Source organism: Ursus arctos, unplaced genomic scaffold, assembly GCF_023065955.2.
Source record: "Ursus arctos isolate Adak ecotype North America unplaced genomic scaffold, UrsArc2.0 scaffold_19, whole genome shotgun sequence".
Lineage (NCBI taxonomy): Eukaryota > Metazoa > Chordata > Mammalia > Carnivora > Ursidae > Ursus > Ursus arctos.
In genome coordinates this window covers 23,673,310-23,697,646 of record NW_026622863.1, presented here as the reverse complement: position 1 = coordinate 23,697,646, position 24,337 = coordinate 23,673,310, and the positions used below count along the sequence as shown (strand labels likewise).

At 39.4% G+C, this 24,337-nt stretch overlaps 1 protein-coding gene, 1 non-coding gene and 1 pseudogene across 3 annotated transcripts in view; 1 reads left to right on the top strand and 2 right to left on the bottom strand.

Moving 5' to 3' along the window:
• HAS3 (hyaluronan synthase 3) overlaps positions 1-24,337 on the bottom strand; it is a 203,306-nt gene that overhangs the window by 157,492 nt on the left and 21,477 nt on the right. For both annotated transcript variants that reach the window (XM_026495093.4, XM_048223560.2), the window contains exons 5-7: positions 24,090-24,226; positions 22,199-22,361; positions 15,443-15,525 (exon numbers count right to left, since the gene is read on the bottom strand). In XM_026495093.4, coding sequence (XP_026350878.2) covers positions 15,443-15,525; positions 22,199-22,361; positions 24,090-24,226 — 383 coding nt within the window. The remainder of the gene's footprint in view (positions 1-15,442; positions 15,526-22,198; positions 22,362-24,089; positions 24,227-24,337) is intronic.
• Positions 19,393-21,179, top strand: LOC113252421 (ragulator complex protein LAMTOR1-like; annotated as a pseudogene).
• On the bottom strand, positions 19,794-19,900 carry LOC113252571 (U6 spliceosomal RNA). Its single transcript, XR_003314925.1, has one exon. It is a non-coding gene; the product is annotated as a U6 spliceosomal RNA (small nuclear RNA).

The following is a 24,337-nucleotide window of genomic DNA, read 5'->3' as shown; positions in this document are numbered from 1 at the left end:
AAAACAAAGCTTGCTCTAGATTTGTCACTCTTAAGATCTAACTGCCACATGGGCATGTCCTATTCTAATTCAGTAAGTGTTAAAAGAAATTACAGTGTGCACCTAGCTCTGCACTGACTTTATAGGGTTAAGCGTGTAAGGATGCTGATTTTTGTTAACAGTAATTATGTCACACATTTTAGTTGTCCTTTCAAAAAGGACAGCACAAATGCATTCAATAACATTTATGTGAATACCCACTGGAATCCAAGCATTGTCCTAGGCATTGTAGTGAATATAAAAATGATTAACAGTTGTTCTCTCTCAGTTGCTTGTGTTCTACCAAGAAGAATAAAACAAGTAAACCAATCATAATAATTCAAAGCAGGTAATTTAAGGAATTAAGAGCAAAATGCTATTTTTTCAATATTCTTTCTCTAAATAATGGCTTAAGTTTCCCTTTCCTCATCCTTTAAAATAGGGCTAAGACTGGGACACCTGGGTGACTCAGTCGATTAAGCGTCTGCCTTTGGCTCAGGTCATGATCCCAGGGTCCTGGGATCGAGTCCCAGGTAGGGCCCCTTGCTCAGCGGGGAGCCTGCTTCTCCCTCAGCCTGCCGCTCCCCTGCTCGTGCACACGCTCTCTCTCTCTCTGAAGTGAATAAATAAAATCTTAAAAAAAAATTAATCGCTATCTGTTCCTCATCTTTCTCCTTTCATCATCGTTATGTGTGTCTAGGCTATCAGATTTTAATTATTAATTAAATTGTGTTTAATTGAAGTAGAAATCAATGCTGTTTATTTAGTTATTTTTTTATCAGTGCTGTTTATGGAATACTAAAGGTCATGGAGGCCCAAGCTGGAAAACTCTCTGTGCTTTTCCAGAGAACCCTGTGCCTTTAAATCAACCCTAACTTTTCACACTCCTTAAGCCTCCCAGCTCCTCTGTGGAGCCTGATAACCAAGGAGCCAGTTTCCTGTGCATGATCTAATCTCCATAAGCGCAGCTAAATGAGGTGCCTTGTATGGCAGTGTTCACAAGTAATATGCAGGCCTAATTATGATATCACCAATTACAAGTGGGAAAAAAAAAAAAAGAGAGAGATTCCCCCAGATAACGTAAGGGCCTATTGTTTGGTTCTGTAGTCTGTGTTCCCAGAAGTAATCCCTGTGGAGCCATCCTTCCTTACCAGCATCTTTTGTACAAAAACCAAAAACCAAATGGAGTTAAATCTCCATTTTTACTGGCTTGACTGCGCCAAAGCACCTCAAAATTTTTTTTATTTATTTACTTGACAGAGAGAGGGAGAGCTCAAACGGGGAGCGGCAAGGAGCCCAGGACCCTGGGATCATGACCTGAGCCAAAGGCAGATGCTTAACAGACTAAGCTACCCAGGTGCCCCACACCTCAAACTTTAACATGACTTCAATCAAGCCCATTTCTCAGAGGTATATGTTGTTATTGATGAATTCCTCCAATTTTTAAGTTCTCTTGTTATACTTTCCTGAAGGAACGAGTACTACTTTTGAATTTAGGAACAATTGATCAATGAGTTTTCTCTGTGATATCTCAAAGAACTTGAATGGCCTCTGCTCGACAACAGAGGCTGTCACCTCCCTTCCAATATTAGTAGTAATTTCTCCTTGCACTGAACCCAAAACTATCTCCATTTTAAACTTCCTTGATGGGAGGACATTTATTTTCCAAAAGATTTGGATGGGCCATCCAAAATTTCTACCTTTTCCATAGGCCTACTATTTATTTGACTGTTCAACTGTTCATCCACTCATTCACTGATTCAAATATTTAGTAAGCATCTAAGTGCGATTAATGACTTTTCTCCTCTAAATTCCAATAGCACTTTAGAGCTTATAACATATAATCAGCCCATAAATACACAGTTACCTCTGCCCTCTTCAACTAGCCTCTCTACTTCTCTATTTCAGCACCTGTCACGATAGATGATTAAGTGTGTTACCTGAATGTCTGGTGACTAAGCAGTTGTTACAGAAGTATACAACTTAAAGGAACCCCACTGTTACTGTTTTTATGAAGCCAAAAATAGCTACCATTTATTACAATGTCTACTCAAGAATAAACCAGGTTATTCAGCTAAACATTTAATATGCAATCGATCCTCACAAGTCCTGCAGGTTAAGCATTTTTATGCCCATTCTAAAAATGTGGAAAACAGGCTCAGAGAAGCAAAGTTAGTTGAGCCAAGGTACTCTGAGTGGCAGAGCCAGGGTGAACCCAGATCTGCCTGACATAAAATCCATGCACAATCCATAGAGACAAGATGGAAAGCAGATGAGTGGTTGTAAAGGGGTGGGAGGAAGGGGACATGGGGACTGACTGCTTAATGGGTATGGTGTTTCCATCTGGGGTGATGAACAAGTTCTGGAACTCGACAGTGACAATAACTGGGCAACTGTGAATGGACTTAATACCAATGAATTGTCTACTTGAAGATCGTTAAAATGGTAAATTTTATGCCATGTGTATTTTACCATAATTTTAAAAAGAACAAAGCACGTACTCCATGGCCTCCCAATACTCACCTTCCCAACCGCATGTTTTGATTGCTCCAGTCCCTAATCCATACCAACTTTATTCCAGCCACCTTCCTTCAGAATCAGTAGGCCCCAGCTTTTTGGGCTGTTAATAACTCTAGTCCTGCTACCTCCGCAAAGTAGGGCGAGAGTTTCCGAGCGGCACCACGGACAGCAGCTTCTGCACCACCTCCCCTTCCTCCTAACTGAGACTCTTATGTATTATTTAGCTCCCTTCTACCAAGCCTTCCAGTAGATCTCCAGAACCATACTGTGGCCAGGCCTTTCCAAGGACGGTGCCCTCCTTCCAATCTCTTGCCTAGTACCCAACTCATATGTAAGTTAACAGTTTTGTGTGCACCTCGCATCCAACAATACCTTCTATATACACTCCCAAAGTGGAATCTGCTCACTTCCCACTTCATGTGGACTCCCCAGATCACTGACTTATACCTGGAGTCCAGGGACCCATAAAGGGACACCGGAGGCTGCCTGATTCAGCCAATGTTGTACTGAGATCTCTTGCTGACAGCACCGACAATGACCAAATGCTCTAGAGAAAAAACACAAAAAACAAAAAACAGTCCTTCCAATGAAGTCATATACTATATATGGAAGAAATGGTTGGGGCCAGTTCCTTCCAGTCTCCTCCACACTAGACTGGTGACAGTACCGACCGAGGGAGCAGTGAAGCCACAACAGTAAGCTGTTCCTGCCCCACAGTGGAGGGGGCCCTGCTACCCTGCATCCATGCCCTAACACCGGGGTGTTGTGGAATTTCCTTGGACTGTGCTTATGTGTAGTCTCCTTCTAGTTGGGGTTCTTTCCTGCTCACCAGAGGCAAAGCAGTACGGGAGTTCAAGATCTGAAACATAATCCCCTACTTTATGTATTATTTCAACCCGTGGAAATTCCCTTTTCTCAGCAGTTTAACTATTGGGTATGTTTCACATAGGGTTGTTTGTAATACTTCTACCTACCAGTTGTGGGACTTAACACAAATCAACAGACTTCTCTGAGTCTCAGTTTCCTTATCTAGAAAACAAGGAGGTTAGATTAATCAAGCTTTAAGGCCTCTTTGGTGTCTAATCTATCATCCTCTGACTTGAGTGCAAATATGCTCTCTTCTGCATCTTTATGGTACCTCAGCCATTAAGAGGTAAAACTAGTTGAAAAAAATGAACCAATCCTCCACCCAAAAATTTTTAAATACTGAAACTTGACAAAGTTGTAAAAATTTATAACCCTCCCCACATGCTTTCCTTTCTTCTATCAGTTCTGAAGTTAGCACCTTAAAGATGAAATCCTGTTTAGTTGAAAGGTTTTCTGGATACTTGAGGTATTTGTAAGGACTAGGGATCACCAAACAAAATACCAAGAGGTGGGAAAGCTGAAGCAGGGAAGAGAGAGATGAACTCTCGAGGCACCTTTTCAATTCTCTGGTATGAAAAAGCCTCTCTGAGAGTAAGCGAAATGGTGCTTTGAAGAAAAGATGGGCTTCCATGTCTAACTGTAGCTTTTCCAGTATAAATATATAGGACAAGGCTGATGGGCAAAGTAAGAGGTAAGTATGGATTTATGAAAATCATAATGGCTCAGAACAGATCACTTGAGGAAACAGACGGATACCAATGACCCCACTGGCAGCTTCGGGATTTCCACAGTCCTTTCTGAACACATCTTGGCTTTCTATCACGGATTCAGCCATGAGAAGTGCCTGCGGTTAAGCCTTACAGCTCTTTGTCTGAGCTTAGAGACTACTCTTGACAAGTAATAGAGACATGTTTCTTGGTGCTCTTAACGATAGATCACAGACTACCTGTAACTGTTTGCTTGATTGGGAGCTCCCTAAAGGTAGCGACTGGCTTTTAATCATTTCTGTGTTTGTAAACCTAGCAGAGTATCTGCCATTCTGTATGTACTTCGTAAAATTTTTTTTGTGACTAACTGAATCAAAGAACAAATGAATAAAGCACATGGAATGCTTTTTATTTTCTCAAAAGTTCTATTTTTGTGGGGAAATTACAAAGCTGTCTGTATTTTCTCTTTTTTTTTTTTAAAGCTGTAGCTAGAAGCTATTCAACCAATGTTAATTAACTGAGGAATCACAGAACTTCAGCCATGGAAGGGAAAGCGGACTGAACAAAAGGAGGTTTGCTTTTATTGTATTGGCTTATTCAGTACCTATCTTCAATATCTAAAGGACTGAATTTCTCTGGAAGGACTGATGAGAAATTTAAATTAAAAAGGAAAGGAAAAACCCAAGGGAGTCAAAATGGTCAGAAATATTAAGAATTAAACATGTGTTTCTTATTCAAAGCAAAACAAAACAGAAAGCAGTCCTCACATACTCCATTTGTCATTTACTAGACTTCCATTACATGGTTAAGCACATCCCTCTGAGACCACTGTAGAGCTGAAAGAGCACAAGGAGATCAGGAGTCAGGAAACAGGTATGAATTTTGCTTCTGACACCTACATGATCGCCCAAAATCACATATTAAGTGAGTGAGCATGGGTAAGACATTTAAACCCCTCGAGGATTCAGTTTCCTCATTTATAATGCAAGTGTTAAGCTTTTGGCCTAAGTATCAGCTAAGATAATTCATGTTAAAATATTGTGTAAAATATACAGCCCGGTGCAAATGTTACATTTATTCCTAAATACCTGCTGATACGGCTGTAAATGGAACTATCTCCTTAATTTATGGCCTTATCTTTTATAGGGATGTATACGTGTGGAAATACAAACATGAATCAAGCTGACTGAATCCTAACACTGAAATTCAGTACAGGCTGGAACTTGACTGTACTCCTGTTAAAGATTAAACTAGTCGAATGCTGCCTTCTAAAATATCACAGTGATCCTTTTGATAGTAATGTTCCAGAACTTCTAATGCACTTACTGAGTTTAATTAAGACTTGTGAGAAGCAAAGGGACAAGCCAAGTTACCTAATATAGTATTTTGCACTGTGCATGTTTTCACAGAGTATTGCATAAAATAATCTTTTTTAAAAAGAGTTTCCTTGAACCAAAAGAGAACTGACAGTTTTTGAGCACAAATTATTTGCTGAAGTATACAATTAACCTTCCACAAGTTACCTTGTTTAATCCCTACAACTCAAGTGTTTTAAATAAGTCACCTAAAGTCACATGAATCATCAACCCTTCAGCCAGATGCCAACCTAGGTCTATAGGACTCAAAAGGCCACGTGCTTTGCACTATACTATACCACAGAATCTGAATGTACCATCTAACACTTGAATCTTCCACAGCTTTGAAGGCTACTTTTTTAAAAAAAGATTTATTTATTTATTTTGGTGGGGGAGGTGTGTGGGGGGAGGCAGAGGGAGAGAGAGAATCTCAAGCCAACTCCTCACTAAGCGGTGGGGCTCCACCTCACAACTCTAAGATCATGACCTGAGCTGAAATCAAGAGTTGAAATCTTAAGTGACCGAGCCACCCAGGCACCCCAAGGATACTTCTTTTGGTCCTTTACATGTTATTCTAGGTTACAGTTCAGTTAGAGTTGGAAACATCCAGAAACAATGACTGCATTTAGGGAAGAGCCGTAGTGGGAGAAGACTTAACTTTTTACTGCAAAGCCTTTTGTACTTCTTAAACGTGTACCATGTACAAATACTATCTTTTCTAAACACAGAGTGAGAGAAAAAGAAGAGATGAAAGGATTGGTTCCCGGACCAGATCTGGCACTCACTAGTACGATTTGGGACAAGTCACTTCACAAACTTTTGGATTTTGTTTCCTTTACTGTAAAATGAGGGATTAATTTGTCAAAGCCAAAGAATGTATCACACCAAGAGTGAACCCTAATGTAAACTATGGACTCAGGTCAGTGTAGGCTCACCAACTATAACACATGTCCCACTCTGATGTGAAATGCTAATGGTGGGAGAGGCTGTGCACATGTGGGGGCAGGAGATATATGGGAACCCTCTACTCGATTTTTCTGTGCACATAAAACTGCTCTAAAAATCAAAGTCCATTCAAAAACCAAAAAAACAAATTATTTATATATTTCCTTCCAGCTCTAAGATTCTATTATTCCAATTTACTCTACAAAAACAATTAAAAATTCAGAAAGAGGAGTCAATTGGCCAGTCTGAGAGAGTAACTTTAATTAGAAATTTGTTAAGATTAAATGGAGAAAAAGGCTTGGATAATTAAAGTCAGGATTCCCTGAATCTGGAAACAGAGAGATAAAATGGAAATGAAAATGAAGAATATAAACTAATTAGGTACCTTCTAGCCTTTCCTACCCTAAAATTTCTTCTGCCTTTAGGGGGTCTTGGCAAGTACTGTAAGGAATACTAAAAGGAAACATTCCCCACACCCTCCCAGTCCCACCTGGTATCAGATTCTGGTCGGTTCTCTTATGAGCAAGAAAATGTCCAAATTGTAAAGAATTTTACAATTCTCTTATCCTGCCCTACCCAGAATGAATCTCTATGCAGCCTAGGTCTCTCTTTACCTCTGTACGCAATAAAAACCATTTATCCCTCTTGTACCAGAGAGGACAAAAAAAACTTAAGTATTCGAGGGATAGGGCCCCAGACATTCAGAGCCAGAAGGAGACAGAACTGGAAGCCATTGGACTAGAAGTTATTTGAGCTGCAAATCCCCTTCTCAGCTTAGATAATTTTACCAGATGTAAGGTACACACATAGAAATGATGAGAATTATTTATGCAGAAGGACAAGTGGCTATGCCAAATTTTCAGTTCAATTCAATAAGCATCTATGTGTATACCTGTATTGTTGAGAACTTTCCACCTGGCCCACCAGAACCACACTGCTCCATTCCGTGCTGTATGTAAAAGATGCAAGCACAAAAAGACCTTCTCTTGGGATGCCTGGGTGGCTCAGCTGGTTAAGCATCTGCCTCCGGTTCAGGTCATGATCCCAGGGTCCTGGGATTGAGCCCCACAATGGGCCCCTTGCTCAGCAGGAAGCCTGCTTCTCCCTCTCCCTCTGCAACTCCCCCTGCTTGTGCTGTTGCGCTCTCTCTCTCTCTCTGTCAAATAAAGAAATAAAATCTTAAAAAAAAAAAAAAAGACCTTCTCTTATAATTGCTTCTGCCACATTTTCTTTCAGCAAGCTGAGGGTTTATTTCTTTAAATACCAAAATGTATTTATATTTTACCTCTTTCAGAAGAAATCTTTTTAAAATGGAATATATGCAATCCTTGCCCTCTTAAAGGATAATGAACATAACAGTCCCAACATTGTTTTTCAAATTATTATGCCCTTTTGGGGTACTTCTGTCTTCTTTCTTGCTTTTCTCTGCTCTTAGGTAGTTTAACTCACTTCTTTTTTAAAGATTTTATTTATTTACAATTAAACTTTTTAAATATTAATGAACATATAATGTATTATTTGTTTCAGGGGTACAGGTCTGTGATTCATCAGTATTATTAAACTTTTTTAAAAAAATTATTTATTTATTTATTTGAGTGGGGCAGGGAGGGGCAGAAGAAGAGGGAGAAGAAGAGAAGAAGGGGCGGGAGAAGAAGAAGCAGGTAGCCCAACTTGGGACTCAATCCCAGGACCCTAGGGTCATGACCTGAGCCAAAGGCATTCGCTTAACTTACCGAGCCACTCAGGCGCCCGGAGATTTTATTTTTAGGTAATCTCTACAACCCAACATGGGGCTCAAACTCACAGCTCCGAGATCAAGAGTTGCATGCTCTTGCAACTGAGCCAGCCGGGCACTCCTAAATAACTTCTAATTTGTTACTGCTAATTTCACTATGGTCTTAATCGATCTTACCTGGCTTACGTATAAAGTAAAGAGGAAACTGGCTCTGAGGAGCTAAGGGGCTCTGCAATTAGGTGTTGAGATGGCAGCCAGATAGGCGCTATCATGATACAGGTTACACAGGACATTCAATTGGAAATGTCAAGTGAGGCACCAAGACAGAATAGATTGAAAACTCCAAGATAAGATACCAGACTAAGATGAGAGCAGGACTATAAAAACTTCCCATTCAGAAAGAGGGTAGAGAAGGATCAAATGTGTGGAGACCGAGAGGAGACTGATGAGGAAGATTTCTTTGGGGAGAGCTCTTGGTGAGGGTGAATCCCCTCCCCCACCCACCAATGAGAAGAAAGACAACCCAGTTTAAAAATGGGCAAAGGATCTTAATAGAAATCTCCCCAAGGAAGACATGCAAATGGCCAGTAAGCACACAACAGGCTATTTAACATCATTAGCCATTAGGGAAATGTGACTCAAAACCACAATAAGATCCTACTTCAAGCCCACCAGCAAGGCTATAATAATGGAGGACAAGGAGGGGAAGAGAAGGAGGAGGGAGAGGAGGAGGGGGAGGAAGACCAGTGGTCTGGTAGTGGTAATGTTGGGCAGAGAGGATAAATTGGAATTATATTAAAAAAAAAAAAAAAGGATAAATTGGAATTCTCATACTCTGGTGGTGGGAATGTAAAATGGTGCTGCCGCTTTGGAAAACAGTCTGACGGTACCTTCAAAAGTTGAACATAGTGCTATCACATGATCCAGCAATTTCACTGCTAGCTACATACCCAAGAGAAACAAAAACATATGTCCACACAAAAACCTATACATGAAGGTCTATAGCAGCTTTGTTCACAAGAGCAAAATGTGGAAACAACACAAATTTCCATCAACTGACAAATTTTGGTATATGCATAAAATAGAATACTACTTGGCATTAAAAGGAATGAAGTGCTGCTTCATGCAACAACATGATAAATCTTAAAAAGTGAACTACAAAAGACCACATATTACACAAGTCCATTTATATGAAATATCCAGAACAGGCAAATCTAGAGAGACAGAAAGTAGATTTTAGTGGTTGCCTATGGCTCGGGGCAAAGCTGGGAGAATGAAGAGTGACAGCTAATGGGTATGGGGTACTTTTAGGGGGACAATAATATTCTAAGATCGGATTTGTGGTGATAGTTGCACGACCCTGTGAATATACTAAAAGCACTGAGTTGAACACTTTAAATGCATCAATTGTGTGGTATACACGCGCGTGTGCGCGCACAAACACACATATATATATATACAAAACAATAAATCTGTTAAAAATAAAAGAAGAGAGAAAGAAAACCAGAGCTGGAAATGTTCCCAAATGCCTCTCTAAAATTAAACACTCTCTTGTACCCTCTCGCTACCCAGTGAGTTGCTGGATCAATTCAGCTATCCCAGATGTTCTCCTTATTTCCTGCCTTTGAGCTGTGCTCTATAATTTAGTATTAGCAGAAAGTTAATAAAGACAACACATCCTTTGTTGCTAAACTTTACACAGTGTTTACCATTTTCCTCCAACGTACACATTTCCTCTGTTTTCCCCCTGCAGCTGAGCTGCCAAAACTTCGTAGGGAGAATAATTACCCTTCTGCACCCCTTCCTGCTTTCATAACAGTCCCAACCTTTTGTGCATAATCAAGTGTTTATAGCAAACTGATGTTTTGCTTGCCTCTCCAGGAGGTTTTAAATTCACCAAACTGTTCACCAAATTAGGAGGGTTTTTTTCCTCCCCCCCTTTCTTTGGGCAAGAATAGGAACAATGGCAGGATTCACTATTTCTGGATCTCCATTTTTTAGAGGCTAATTCACTTGCCAGAAAGAAGTTGTTTTGCTTTCTTTTTCCTCGAAAAGCAATTTTTTTGACTTCCCAGAAATACTATGAAGGGTTTTTACCAAAGTTTAGTTGCAATTAGTTCTACCCTTGACACCACTTTCAAGTCTTTCTGACAATACACACCCAACTATTTAGTGATTTTTCATCCTTAGATGGTATGTGACTGAAGATAATCTTTCTGAAAGTTAGCTGGGCCTTGTTCTCTAATTCAGATTATTTGCTTTCTAGGTTGCTCTATATAATTTCTTCTTTCTATAAACTAAAATGTCCTTGCCTATGCATATGTAGAACAGGATATAAAAACCTTCTTTTTGGGGCGCCTGGGTGGCACAGCGGTTAAGCGTCTGCCTTCGGCTCAGGGCGTGATCCCGGCGTTACGGGATCGAGCCCCACATCAGGCTCTTCTGGCATGAGCCTGCTTCTTCCTCTCCCACTCCCCCTGCTTGTGTTCCCTCTCTCGCTGGCTGTCTCTATCTCTGTCGAATAAATAAATAAAATCTTTAAAAAAAACAAAACAAAACAAAAAAAACCTTCTTTTCATAAGTCTCTAAGGCATTAAAAAACAAAAACAGCATAATATTCACTAAGTCATCATGTCATGTTTTATCTATAAGCAATTTAATTCTACATTCGTATGCCAGGTCAACCCTCTACAGGATACTCTCTCTTTTTTTTAATAGCAAAATTAAATGAAAGGGTGGTAAACATCTTACTTTAGTAAAAAGCTGAGTGCTGTAGAGCATGAGTACTGAATTTTTCAGCATGCATTTTATATTTACAAATTATTAATATCATACATAAGGTTTAAAACAAAACAAAACAAAAGCATCTGCCTTCTTATCTGAAAGAAGATAACGTAAGATTTACTCTATACCCTCCTACACGGCTAGAGGGAATGTAAAATAGTGCAGACACTTTGGCAGTTCTTCAAATGGTTAAATACAGACATACTGTAAGATCTAGGAATTCTACTCGGGTTAAACACAAAGTTACCATAAGATCTAGCAACACACCCAAGAGAAATGAAAACCTACGTTACACAAAGACTCCTACACAAATGTCCACAGCAGCATTAATCGTAATAGCCAAAATGCAGAAACAACCCAAACATATATCAGAGGATGAGTGAACTACAAAAGACATCCTACACCCACAACAGGATACTATTCAGCAATAAAAAGGAATGAAGTCTTGGGGCACCTGGATGGCTCGGTCAGCAGAGCGTACAACTCTCGATCTAAGGGTTGTGAGTTCAAGTTCCATGCTGGGTGTAGAGATTACTTAAAAATTTAAAAAATCTTAAAAAAAAAAAAAAAAAAAGAATGAAGTCCTGCTTCATACTACAATATAAACCTGAAAAACATCATGCTAAGTAAAAGCAGCCAATCACAAAAGACTACATATTACAGAATTCCATTTATATGCAATGTCCAGAATAGGCAAATCTAGAGAAAGAGAAAGTAGATTAGTGGCTGCCTAGGGCTGGAGGGGTGAGAGGTGGGGAGAGTGGAGGGAAGGGTGGTGGAGGACTTTGGGAGTAGTGTGAGGTTTCTTTTTGGGTAATGAAGTACCCTAAAATCAGCTGTGATGATGGCTACACAAATATAATATATATTTGAATGTGAATATAATAAAAAGCCAATTGATTTGTATACTTTATTATTTTTTTATTTTTCATTTTTTAAAAGATTTATTTATTTATTTGAGAGAGAGAGTATGGGGTGGGGGGAGGGGGCAAAGGGAGAGGGAGAGAGAATCTCAACCAGGCTCCCCACTGAGTACAGAGCCTGATACACAGCTCAATCTCACGACTCTGGGATCATGACCTGAGACAGAATCAAAAGGCAGACACTTAACCAACTGAGCCACCCAGGTGTCCCAATTTGCACACTTCAAATGAGTGAACTGTAAAGTACATGAATTATATCTTATAAAGCTGTTTTACTTTTATTTTTTTTATTTAACTTTTAGTTAGTTAACATACAGTGCAATATTGGTTTCTGGAGCAGAATTTAGGGCTTCATCACTCAGATCCAACACACAGTGCTCATCACAAGTGCCCTCTTTAATACCCATCAACAATCTAGCCCATCTCCCACCTATCTCCTTCCATCAACCCTCAGTTAGTCTCTGACCATAAGAGACTCTTAATCATAGGAAACAAACTGAGGGTTGCTGGATGGGAGTGGGGTGGGGGGTTGGGGTAACTGGGTGATAGACACTGAGGAGGGCACGTGATGTAATGAGCACTGGGTATTATATAAGACTGATGAATCACTGACTTCTACCTCTGAAACCAATAATACATTATATGTTAATTAATTGAATTTAAACTTAAAAATGGAAAAAAAATTTTTTAAATTTTAAAAGGTACAAAAAAAAAGAGTCTCTTATGGTTTGTTTCACTCTTTCCTTTTTTTGTTTTTCCACTTCCCATATGTTCATCTTTTTCTTTCTTAAATTCCACATATGAGTGAGATCATATGGTATTTGTCTTTCTCTAACTTATTTCACTTAGCATAATAAACTCTATCTCCACCCACATCATTGCAAATGGCAAGATTTCATTCTTTTTGAAGGCTGAGTAATATTTCATTGTATATACATACCACATCTTCTATATCCATTCATCAGTCAATGGACATTTAAAGCTGTTTTAAAAAAGAAAGATTTACTCTACAGTCAAATGTCCATCAACTGATGAACAAATAAACAAAATGTGGTATATTCATACATTTAAACATACAATTAAAAGGGACAAAATATTGATATATGAAACAACCTGGATAAACCTCAGAAACATGCTAAGAGAGGGGCGCCTGGCTGGCTCAGCTGGTAAAGCATGTGATTCTTGATCTCAGGGTCGTGAGTTCAAGCCCCATTTTGGGCATAGAGATTACTTCAAACAAACAAACAAACACCCTTATGCAAAGAGAGAGAAACTAGCCATAAAAGATCACATGTTGCATGGTTGCCTCCCATAAAACAGCCAAGGCAAATCCACAGAGGTAGAGAGCAGATCAGCAGGCTGGGGCTGAGGGTAGGAACAAGGAGTGACTGTAAATAGGCACAGGGATCTTTTTGAGGTAACAGAAATGTTCTAAAATTGTATTGTGGTTGGGGCGCCCAGGTGGCTCAGTCGTTAATCGTCTGCCTTCGGCTCAGGGTGTGATCCCAGGTTCCTGGGATCGAGCCCCGCATGGGGCTCCCTGCTCCGCTGGGAGCCTGCTTCTTCCTCTCCCTCTCCCCCTGCTTGTGTTCCCTCTCTCGCTGGCTGTCTCTCTGTCAAATGAATAAATAAAATCTTAAAAAAAAAATTGTATTGTGGTGATAGTTTAACTCTGTAAACTTACTAAAAATCATTGACTTGTACACTTAAAACATTATTTTATGGTCTGTAAAGTATATCTAAATGAAGTTGTTTTTTTTTTTTTTTAAGATTTATTTATTCGACAGAGATAGAGACAGCCAGCGAGAAAGGGAACACAAGCAGGGGGAGTGGGAGAGGAAGAAGCAGGCTCATAGCGGAGGAGCCCGATGTGGGGCTCGATCCCATAACGCCGGAATCACGCCCTGAGCCGAAGGCAGACGCTTAACCGCTGTGCCACCCAGGCGCCCCTAAATGAAGTTGTTTTATAATAAAAGGTTTATTCTAAAAAAATTCTGAAGAGTGAAACAACTCAATTTTTTAAATGGGCAAAATATATAACTAGGCAATTTACAGAAGGGAAAATTACGAATGAATCAAGAACACAAAAAGATGTTCAACTCACCAGTAATAAGAGAACTGTTAATTAAAACCACAATGCACCTCAGGTAGGAAGCAAGGGAAACGTGACCAGGGGTAGGCAGATAGAAGATTTCAACTGAATTGGTAATGTTTAATTTCTTAAGCTGAGTGACGGGTACATGAGTGTTTTACTATTCATTTTTTTGTATATTTAAATTATTTCATAAAAAACTAAATATTTACTCATTGTTCAATTTACTGCTATAGAAATGGGAAATGTAGAATTTTTAAATTATTGATGAATAATTCACATGCCATAAAATTCACTCTTAAAATGTACAAGTGGATTTTAGTATATTCGCAAGGTTGTATAACTATCACCACTGTCTAATTCCAGAACATTTTCCTTACCTCGAAAAGAAACCCCATACCCATTAACAGCCATTTCTAATTCCCCATCCCCAGGCCCTAGCAACCACTAATCTACTTTCTGTCTCTATGAATTTGTCTATTCTGAATACTCCATGTAAATGGAATCATACAAAGTATGGTCTTTTGTTTCTGGCTTCTCTTAATGTTTAAAAATTGTTATTTTTAAGTGTTTGTGTTGTGGCATGTGTCCATACTTCATTCCTTTTTATGGCTAAAAAATATTCCATTATATGGATATATCACATTTGCTTATCCATTCATCAGTTGATAGACATTTGGGCTGTTCCCACGTTTTGGCTATTATGAATAATGCTGCGATGAACATCTGTGCACAGGTTTGTGTCTGAACATGTTTTCTTTTCTCTTGGGTATATACCTACGAGTGGAATTACTGAGTCATATAATAATAACTCCATGTTTAACTTTTTGAGGAACTGCCGAACTATTTTCCAGAGCAGATGTACCTTTTTACATGGAATATAATTTTGAAAGCTGTTTACTACTGTGGATATTTTTAATAGTAAAATACTATTACAAATTTATTGAAAAAAGAAGAATATTTACCCCAACTCCATCTGACCCTCACACAATGTATTTCATTTTGTCTAAAATATATGTTTCATATATATTTATAAGACTGTAATCATAGAGAACATACTTTTTTTCATTTTCAGTAATATGTTTAGGTAGTCTTTTGCAAGGTTCATTTATTCAGACTTTTTATGATGGTGATTACTATCAAAAGATATAAAGTAGATTCAATACTATCATACAGTTTTGGAAACCTACAGCATTGAAAATGGCAGCTAGTTTCTTCAAAAGACATGCTTTCATCAGTGGTATGTGCCAGTTAGAGAATCTAAGCAGTTTAACATTCAGAGTGAATGATGAAATTGACAGTTTCAAAATGTATCAGTTTGTTTTTTTTTTTACAAACAGCTTATAGTTTCCAGTTTTCAAAGTGAAAAAATATTGATCATTTGGAATTCAAGATTAGTCATTCCAATTCTTGAAGTACTGATTAAAAAGGCAACACTATTTTAAAAGACTAAGTATAAATATTAGCTAAAAACATTAGTGACTCAAATTACCAACCTTAAATACATCCTCAATACATCTAGTAAGTTCTTCTTCTGTCACCAAAATGATCCCTGGCACCATGTCACTCTCTGGAATCTCTAGAGAACAAAAAACAAAATTACCCATACTCAGTACCTGACTGAATAGGACTCAGGACTTGAGAAAGAAAATTTTACTAGAAAGACAGTTCTGTAACAGCTAAAATTAGAGATTTGACATGGTTACCAAATACAATATTTTATGAAATCTATGATGCCAATGATTATAAACATTCATTATTATTTCGTGTATCACTAAAAAAGAAACAAGTAACCTATGAAACATTATGACTTGAAATTTTGTGAATTTAATGAATGAAAAATTGGGGATTGGATTAAATGAATATGACGGAGTCAGTGGTTATATTGAGGTGACTGGTACAAAGGAATTTATTAAACTTTTCACTACAGATATGTTTGAAATTTTTCCTTTAAAAAGTTTTAAAATAGGGGGGTGCCTGGGTGGCTTAGTTGTTAAGTGTCTGCCTTCGGCTCAGGGCTTGGTCCCGGCGTTCTGGGATCGAGCCCCGCATCAGGCTCCTCCACTGGGAGCCTGCTTCCTCCTCTCCCACCCCCCCTGCTTGTGTTCCCTCTCTCGCTGGCTGTCTCTCTCTCTCTCTGTCAAATAAATAAATAAAATCTTAAAAAAAAAAAAAAACTTTTAAAATAGGGCACCTGACTGGCTCAGTCGACAGAGTATCAGACTCTTGATCTCAGGGTGAGTTTGAGTCCCACGTCAGGTGTACAGATTACTTAAAAGTCTTTTTTTTTTTTTTTAAGATTTTATTTTATTTATCTGACAGAGAGAGAGAGTGGGGGAGGGAGGGAGCATAAGCAGAGGGAGCAGCAGAGGGAGAGGGAGAAGCAGACTCCCCCATGAGCAGGGAGCCCAACATGGGGCTCAATCCCAGAACCCTAGGATCATGACCCGAGCCAAAGGCAGATGCTTAACTGACTGAGCCACCCAGGCGTCCCTTAAAAATAATTTTTTTTAAAGATTTTATTTTTATTTATTTGACAGAGAGAGAGCACAAGCAGGGGGAGCAGGCAGAGGTTGCCTGCTCACCAAGCAAGAAGCCTGATGCGGGACTCGATCCCAGGACCCTGGGATCATGACCTGGGCCGAAGACAGACACTTAATGACTGAGCCACCTAGGCGCCCCTTAAAAATAAAATCTTTTTTTTTTTAAAGATTTTATTTATTTATTTGACAGAGATAGAGACAGCCAGCGAGGGAGGGAACACAAGCAGGGGGAGTGGGAGAGGAAGAAGCAGGCTCATAGCGGAGGAGCCTGATGTGGGGCTCGATACCATAACGCCGGGATCACGCCCTGAGCCGAAGGCAGACGCTTAACCGCTGTGCCACCCAGGTGCCCCTTAAAAATAAAATCTTAAAAAAATTTTTTTAATAGATTTTTTAAGAAATTATTAAAAGAGGAGAGGTGGGTAAGGGAAAGGGTGAAACAGGTGGCGGGGATTAAAGAATACATTTACCATGATGAGCACTGAGTAACGTACAGAATGGTTCAATCAGTATATTGTACACCTGAAACTAATTTAACACTGTATGTTAACTATACTGGAATGAAGATTTAAAAACTTAATAAAAAAAAGTATTGAGGGGTGCCTGGGTGGCTCAGTTGTTAAGCGTCTGCCTTTGGCCGAGGTCATGATCCTGGCATCCTGGGATGGAGCCCAGTGTTGGGCTCCCTGCTCAGCCGGAAGCCTGTTTCTCCCTCTCCAGGTCCCCCTGCTTGTGTTCCCTCTCTTGCTGTGTCTCTCTGTCAAATAAATAAACAAAATTAAAAAAAAAAAAAGTATTGAGAGTTCTTTTATATTTACTTAGACAAACAGTTTAACAGTTTAACAGTTTTAAAGCTTATACATTCCTTGTATAAGCTTTTTAATTAGGATAAACCCAATAAGAAATTCTTGAAACTTCACATTAAAAGTCCAACTCTTCTGAAATATTTCAACACCATTACTGATATCCATATTTTGCCGTAATATATTGTCCTCTGTGCCATCAAGGGCGCAGGTGAAGTGACATTTCTTTTTTTTTTTTTTTTTAAGATTTTTTATTTATTTACGTGACAGAGAGACAGCCAGAGAGACAGCCAGAGAGACAGGGAACACAGCAGGGGGAGTGGGAGAGGAAGAAGCAGGCTCCCAGCGGAGGAGCCCAACGTGGGACTCGATCCCGGAACGCCAGGATCACGCCCTGAGCCGAAGGCAGACGCTTAACGACTGCACTACCCAGGCGCCCCAGGCGAAGTGACATTTCTTAAAAAGTTCACCACTCTACTATTGTCTTCACGATGTTGTTCTGAGTTGCTGACATCCATTCTACAAGTTTTAATGCTCATTTGCAGACACAGGCAATGCCATGATTGCTACCTGGCCAGCAATAATTATGAGATGCATCTTGATATCAGAGTTGTTAAAATGTGAAAAATATATCCAAAATTAAAGTTTTTTATGTGAAAAGCATATGCACCCTAAAATTGATAAAATATAGGAATTCATCATAATCGTCACATAGTCTTAAAAATGTGATACAATATGAAAAATAAAATAAGAAAGATTAGATTGTTTTTCCAGTGGCAATGATGGGGCTATCTATCTAAAGCAGTCAGATTATTATATAGTCCCTTTTTGTTATCCACAGATTGTTGATGCAAAACATGTAGCTGGTGTTACAAATATAACTTAACATATGAAGAAATGCCTGGCAAACAGATGTCCAATAAATATTCCTAAAATGAATGAAAAAGGTCCAGGACAAAAACAATTGATCCACAAATGGACTGAATTTAGGCCTCCCAAGAATAGTGTTCTTAGACCAGGACTCAAACTTGAACACATATTTGAATTTCCCAGAAGGGCCTGTTAAAACACAGACTGTTGGGACCCACACCAGTGTTTATGATTCAGTAGGTCTGGGAGAACCATATTATATTTCTAATAAATAATAATAAAGTTGTATTTCTAATAAATCCCCAGGTGATACTGATGCTGCTGGGCCTGAGACCACACTATGAGAACCACTGCCACAGACTAGAAACCTAATCAGACCAGACAAGAGAATAAACAGATTAGTAATGAGGTATAGTCTTAGTACATGAAATGAGATATAAAAGAATTCTTACACCCTATTGCTGAAGGCCAACAGAAATAATATTTCAGGGGCACCCGACTGGCTCAGTCAGTAGAGTATAAGACTCTTAATCTCGCAGCTGCGAATTCAAGTACCAAGTTGGGTGTAGAGATTACTTAAAAATCTTTAAAAAGAAAAGAGATAATACTTCATTTTCTGAGCGATTTTTTGAGGAATATACTGATTCTAGACTAGATTTCTATAAAATATATAAAGGAATTTTAATTACTTATTCAAATATCATGTTCAGTTTGGGCCCATCCACGGACACCAAAAAATATATATAAACAAAATAAAATAAAGTATACACACACACACACGTTTATCATGTTTGAATAATCATAAATTTTCACCAGGCTCAATTTGGTTAAGTTTTACTATGCACCAGACTTGGACTTTCTTAGGGCACCTGGGTGGCTCAGTCGATTAAACATCCAACTCTTGACCTCAGCTCAGGTCTTGATCTCAGGGTTATGAGCTCAAGAACCTGCACTGAACTCCACACTGGGCGTGGAGACTACTTTAAAAAAAAAAAAAAAAAAAAAGAGTTAGACTTTATCCCTGGCCACCTCACCACCACACATGCTCAGAAAAATTTATACTACAAATGACTTTTTGAAAAAGTCTACACAGAACTAAATTTGGTTTAACCATAACATCAAACTTCTTCATTTATAACCTTAGGAACTGTTATCTAGAAAGGTTTTTCTTTTCTTAAAGGAAGAATGCTGAAATAATACTCTGTATCCAAGTATTAAATTCAGTAAAGTATGGGGGAAAAAATCCGGTATGAAATTAGTATGAAAACATACCAAGGGAGGTGGTAAAATGTCAATCTTCTAAGACATTAAAACAGAACTAAACCCACCAACCAAATATGGGAAAATCTGAGCATCAAAATGAATGACATGAATGTCTGGTAACCCAGCGAGCTAAAGAAAAAATCTCTGGGGGCGCCTGGGTAGCGCAGTCGTTAAGGCGTCTGCCTTCGGCTCAGGGCGTGATCCCGGCGTTCCGGGATCGAGTCCCACATCGGGCTCCTCCGCTGGGAGCCTGCTTCTTCCTCTCCCGCTCCCCCTGCCTGTGTTCCCTCTCTCGCTGGCTGTCTCTATCTCTGTCAAATAAATAAATAAAATCTTTAAAAAAAAAAAATCTCTGAATCTATTTTTTTTTTAATATGGAACACTATACGAATTTATATGTCATCTTTGCACAGGGGCCATGCTAATCTTCTCTGCATCATTCCAATTGTAGTACACGTGCTGCTGAAGGGAGCACTGTCTGAATCTATTTGATAAATAATTAGTTTTTTAAAAGGGATGAGGTGGGGAACTTGGTTGGCTCAGCCAGTAGAACGTGCAACTCTTGACCCTGGGGTCGTGAGCTAGAGCCCCATGCTGGTGGGGTAGCTTGTACTTAAATTGTTTTTTATACCTTAAAAAAAGGGGGGGGGAGGGGATGAGGCAAGGAGAAAGAAAAGCTTCTCTTTATAGAAGAATATCAGCCTAACAAATTAGAAATAACAAAAGAAATAGAAAGCCACAATTTTACTGGCAAGAATCATTAACGGATACCAAACCACAATATGAAAGACTATTGGGAAATGGAATACATATAGTCTCAGACTATCATCCCGTAGATTACTTACAAATTACAAGAAAGGTATTTGAACAATGGAGAAATACGGCTACTAATGAAATGACCAAATTTAACATCATTAATAATGGGATAAACTGATAATGTGTGCCCTCTAATCTGATGGAAACAGAGAAAAAATAACCTTCATCCTATGTAGTACTGCTGCTGAAATGTTTAACCTGGATCTAATCATGAGGAAATAATTAGACATACAAATTGCAGAACATTTTATAATTAAGACTCTTCGAAAATATCATGAGGACAGATGCCGTCCCTCCTCAGCATGGCCTGAGTGCCTGGCCGGATCCCAGCCACGAGATGCTGCTACAGCTTCGAGAACAAGGACTTGAACCAGGACCGAGAGGAGCAGAAGCTGCTGCTGGACCCTAGCGCCCCCCCTTACCAAAGCCCTCAGTGGAGCTGAGCCCAACTACCACAGCCTGCATTATGGCTCGCACAGATGAGCGGGCCCTGCTCTCCCCCGTCCGTTAAGATAGCCAGCAACATCCCCGAAGTGTCTGTGCAGACTCCCAGGGCATGGGCAGCACGAATACACGGACCCAGCAAGGCAGCACAGCACCCGCTTGGCTGTGCGGAGCAACAGGCTGACCCGCGGGAAGAAGCTGCCACTGGAAGAAGCCGCCGCCGCCGCCGCCATGTCTCACCTGCCAGCCCCACCATGTGCAGGCCAGCGAGCCCGGCCCCTTCTCCGACTTGCAGCAGGTCTCCAGGACAGCTGCTTAGGCCTCCAGGGCACTTCCTCAGATCGGAGTGGACACAAGAGGAACTGGTTGCACAGTTTGGGATACATGAAGAGAAGGATCGTGGGACAGCTCTTTTCTCTACACCCGCACTCCACCCTGCCTCTCCTAGCCCCCAGCCTCACTGTGGCTCACACAGTACCCTAACCTGCTACTAATCCCAGAAAAGAGTGTGGAGGAGAAGAGTGAGGCTGGAAGCCTGAGCAAGTAAGGACAGAGCAAGGGAGGGCAGAACCATTTGGGAATAGCCTTCAAAGCCCTTGCCAGGGATGGGGGTGGTCAAAAGGTTAGGACCTAGTAGGTCCTCACCGTCACTGGGAAGATGGAGGTACCACTGTGAGGGTGATCCCTAGGGAGCCTATGGGGGCCCCTTCCCACCCCTTCTCTTGGCCTCACTCCTGTCCCCCTGCCCTGGTGCTCACATGCATCTCACTAGGGTTTGCGACTGCAGTCTGGACGAGCTCGAATTCAAATGAATTGAGTTTGTATTTCTAGCACGCTGGGTTTTTAAATGTTTGGGGTTTGGAGGTTTTGTTTTGGTTTGTTACCCTTGATAAAGGAAGTATATTCATCTGGGAAAAAAAAGTCATGGTGAAAAACAAAAGACTAGGGAACTATTCTACATTAATGCAAACTAAAAAGATATAACAAGTAAATGAAATGCATGATTCTTGATTGGATTCTAGATTTAAAAAAAATAGCTGCAGAGGAAATTCTTGAGAAAAGTAGAGAAATTTGAATCAAGTCTGTTTATTATTTTTTTAACTTTATGTATTTTTAAGTAATCTCTATGCTCAACGTGGGACTCAAACTCATGAACCCGAGATCAAGAGTTGTGTGCTCTTCCAAGTGAGCCAGTCAGGCGCCCCGAATCAAGTCTGTATATTAGACGATCTCTGCAACTAACTCTCAAGCGCTTCAGAAAAAATGTACATGTATAATAAGAGAAAGATAAAATAAACATGGCCAAAAGGGTCAATCTAGGTAAAGTGTATAGGGGTGGTTCAATGTACTCTTCTTGGAACTTTTGTGAGGTGGATTTTTCAAAATAAAAAGCTGGGGAGAAAAGAAAGCACAACTAAAGTCACTGAAATACCACAGACTTAAGTCATTTAAACCTGAAACACTGAGGAAGATCCTTGAGAAGGACACCCAACCACCAGACTTCCTTGTTTACCTGCTGTATTTAAACATCGATGGAGAGGAGCCAGCACTGGCTGAAGCAAATACTTCGAAGCCAACTGTGGGCGTTCTCTTGACATTGTTATAAAGGTAGTGGTGGCAACTCTTTGAAACTGTCGCGCTGTCAATTTATCTTGAAAGTGAAATAAGTCTAGAATCTACAAGAAAAAGTACATGAGGTAAATAGAAAACTCTTTGCAAGGAGCATTACATTAACTAGAGAAAGCACTAATGTCTTTAGACCAAAAAATAAGCTTACTGCAGTAATACTGATTCAACAGATTTTTTTTTTTTTTTTTTTTTTACTTTTAACAACCCAGTATCAGAGGGTTTGAGAACCAAGCTATGCTTTTATCAAGGAATGCTATCTAATTTATAAAATACATGTTCATCATAGAAAATTTGCAAAAGAAAGTTTGAAGAAGAAAAATCATACCAAATCACTGAAACATTTTTGGTACATTTTTTCCAATCTATCTCTGTATAATATTTTTCTTTTTAATTGACACCACACAATATCATTTTACATATTGCTGAAATCTGCTCATATTGTTATAAATTTCTCAAAAATATATTTAGGCTGTATGAAAGAATTTATTAAATTATTTCCTAATATCCCAACATTGTTTTCTCTCAAAATTTTGCTATTATACTATACCTGAAACTAACACAACCCAGTTATGTTAACTATACTGGAATTAAAATTAAAAACGTAAAAAAAATTATCCTATAGCACCACCAAATGAAATTTCTGAATCAAGGCATATAAATATGTTTAGGGTCTGAAGAACTCTGAACTATCATGCCTGAACTATCCCACAAAGAATCTATCTTTTTCTCAAAGATAAATACAGTTCTCCAGTGTCTATGAGTGGTACACCCTAGTATAAGAAGTCAACAGAAAAACGTATTTCTAGGGGACACCGGGTGGCTTAGTCTGTTAAGCATCTGCCTTCGGTTCAGGTCATGATCCCAGGGTCCTGGGATCGAGTCTCACATCAGGCTCCTTGCTCAGTGGGGAGTCTGCTTGAAAGATTCTCTCCCTCCCCCTCTACCCCACCCCCTAATTGTGCACTCTCTCTCTGAAATTAATTAATTAAATCTTAAAAAAAAAATCCTCTCTTGCCTTCTGCCCCTACCCTACACTCTCCCTCTCTTAAAAAAAGTTATAGATATTAACTGCAGCATGGTTTGAAGCAGCAAAAGAATGGAAACAACTCAATGTCCATTAATAGGAGGCTGGTTAAGTGTGTTATGGTACATTAATACGGTGAAATACTATGTACCCATGAAAACAACAGGGCAACTCTATATGAAATGACTCTTTACAAAATGATCCCCTACGTACATTCTTAAGTTAAAGAAGCAAAATGAAAAACAGTGTGTGCGGCACATTATCACTTAGATAAAAATTAGAGTATATATACAGATACATACACATATAATTGGATATGCATTAATGCACAGAATGTCGCTGGAAAATAAACAAGAAATTGGTAACGGTGACTACTTCTGAGGGACTAGAAAACAGAGATGAGAGGAAGACTTATTTTTGCTTCCTCTTCTGTGCTTTTTAAATTGTATACCATGTTAATTTACTTTGTTTACTTAATATCTGTTTTTTTTAACTAATTAAAAACACTGAGGAAAGATAATGAACAAGATGAAACTTTAGTTTCATATTCGAGCTCTGAGAGCAAGTGGGACTACTCATTTGACAATGGGGAGGTGTTCCTAAACCTAACAACAAGTGTTTATTCGCCCCTCACTGAAAATAAACTTAAATATTATGTTGCTTTTACCTCCACATTAGAGAAACATTAAAGTCTCCTTTCTGTGAATAAACAGATAATCCTCACCCAGTGAAAAGAAACAAAGCTGTTTACCTGGGGGCAGATATCCCTGTAGTAATCCTCCGGGGAAAGACACTGCTGAGGACAAGAGGCCAGAATCTTTGCAATCAGGTCACACTTCTTCCAGTCAGCAGCCACTGCCTCGCCATCACTCCCACCGGCCGCCCCAGCTGTCAGCAATGGACACAGATGTCAACAACAACTCATACCAGTTGCCCTACACAGGTCCTTAAAATTTCAGCAAAAAAGTGGTTTTTCTCTACTGAATATTGCTCATCTCT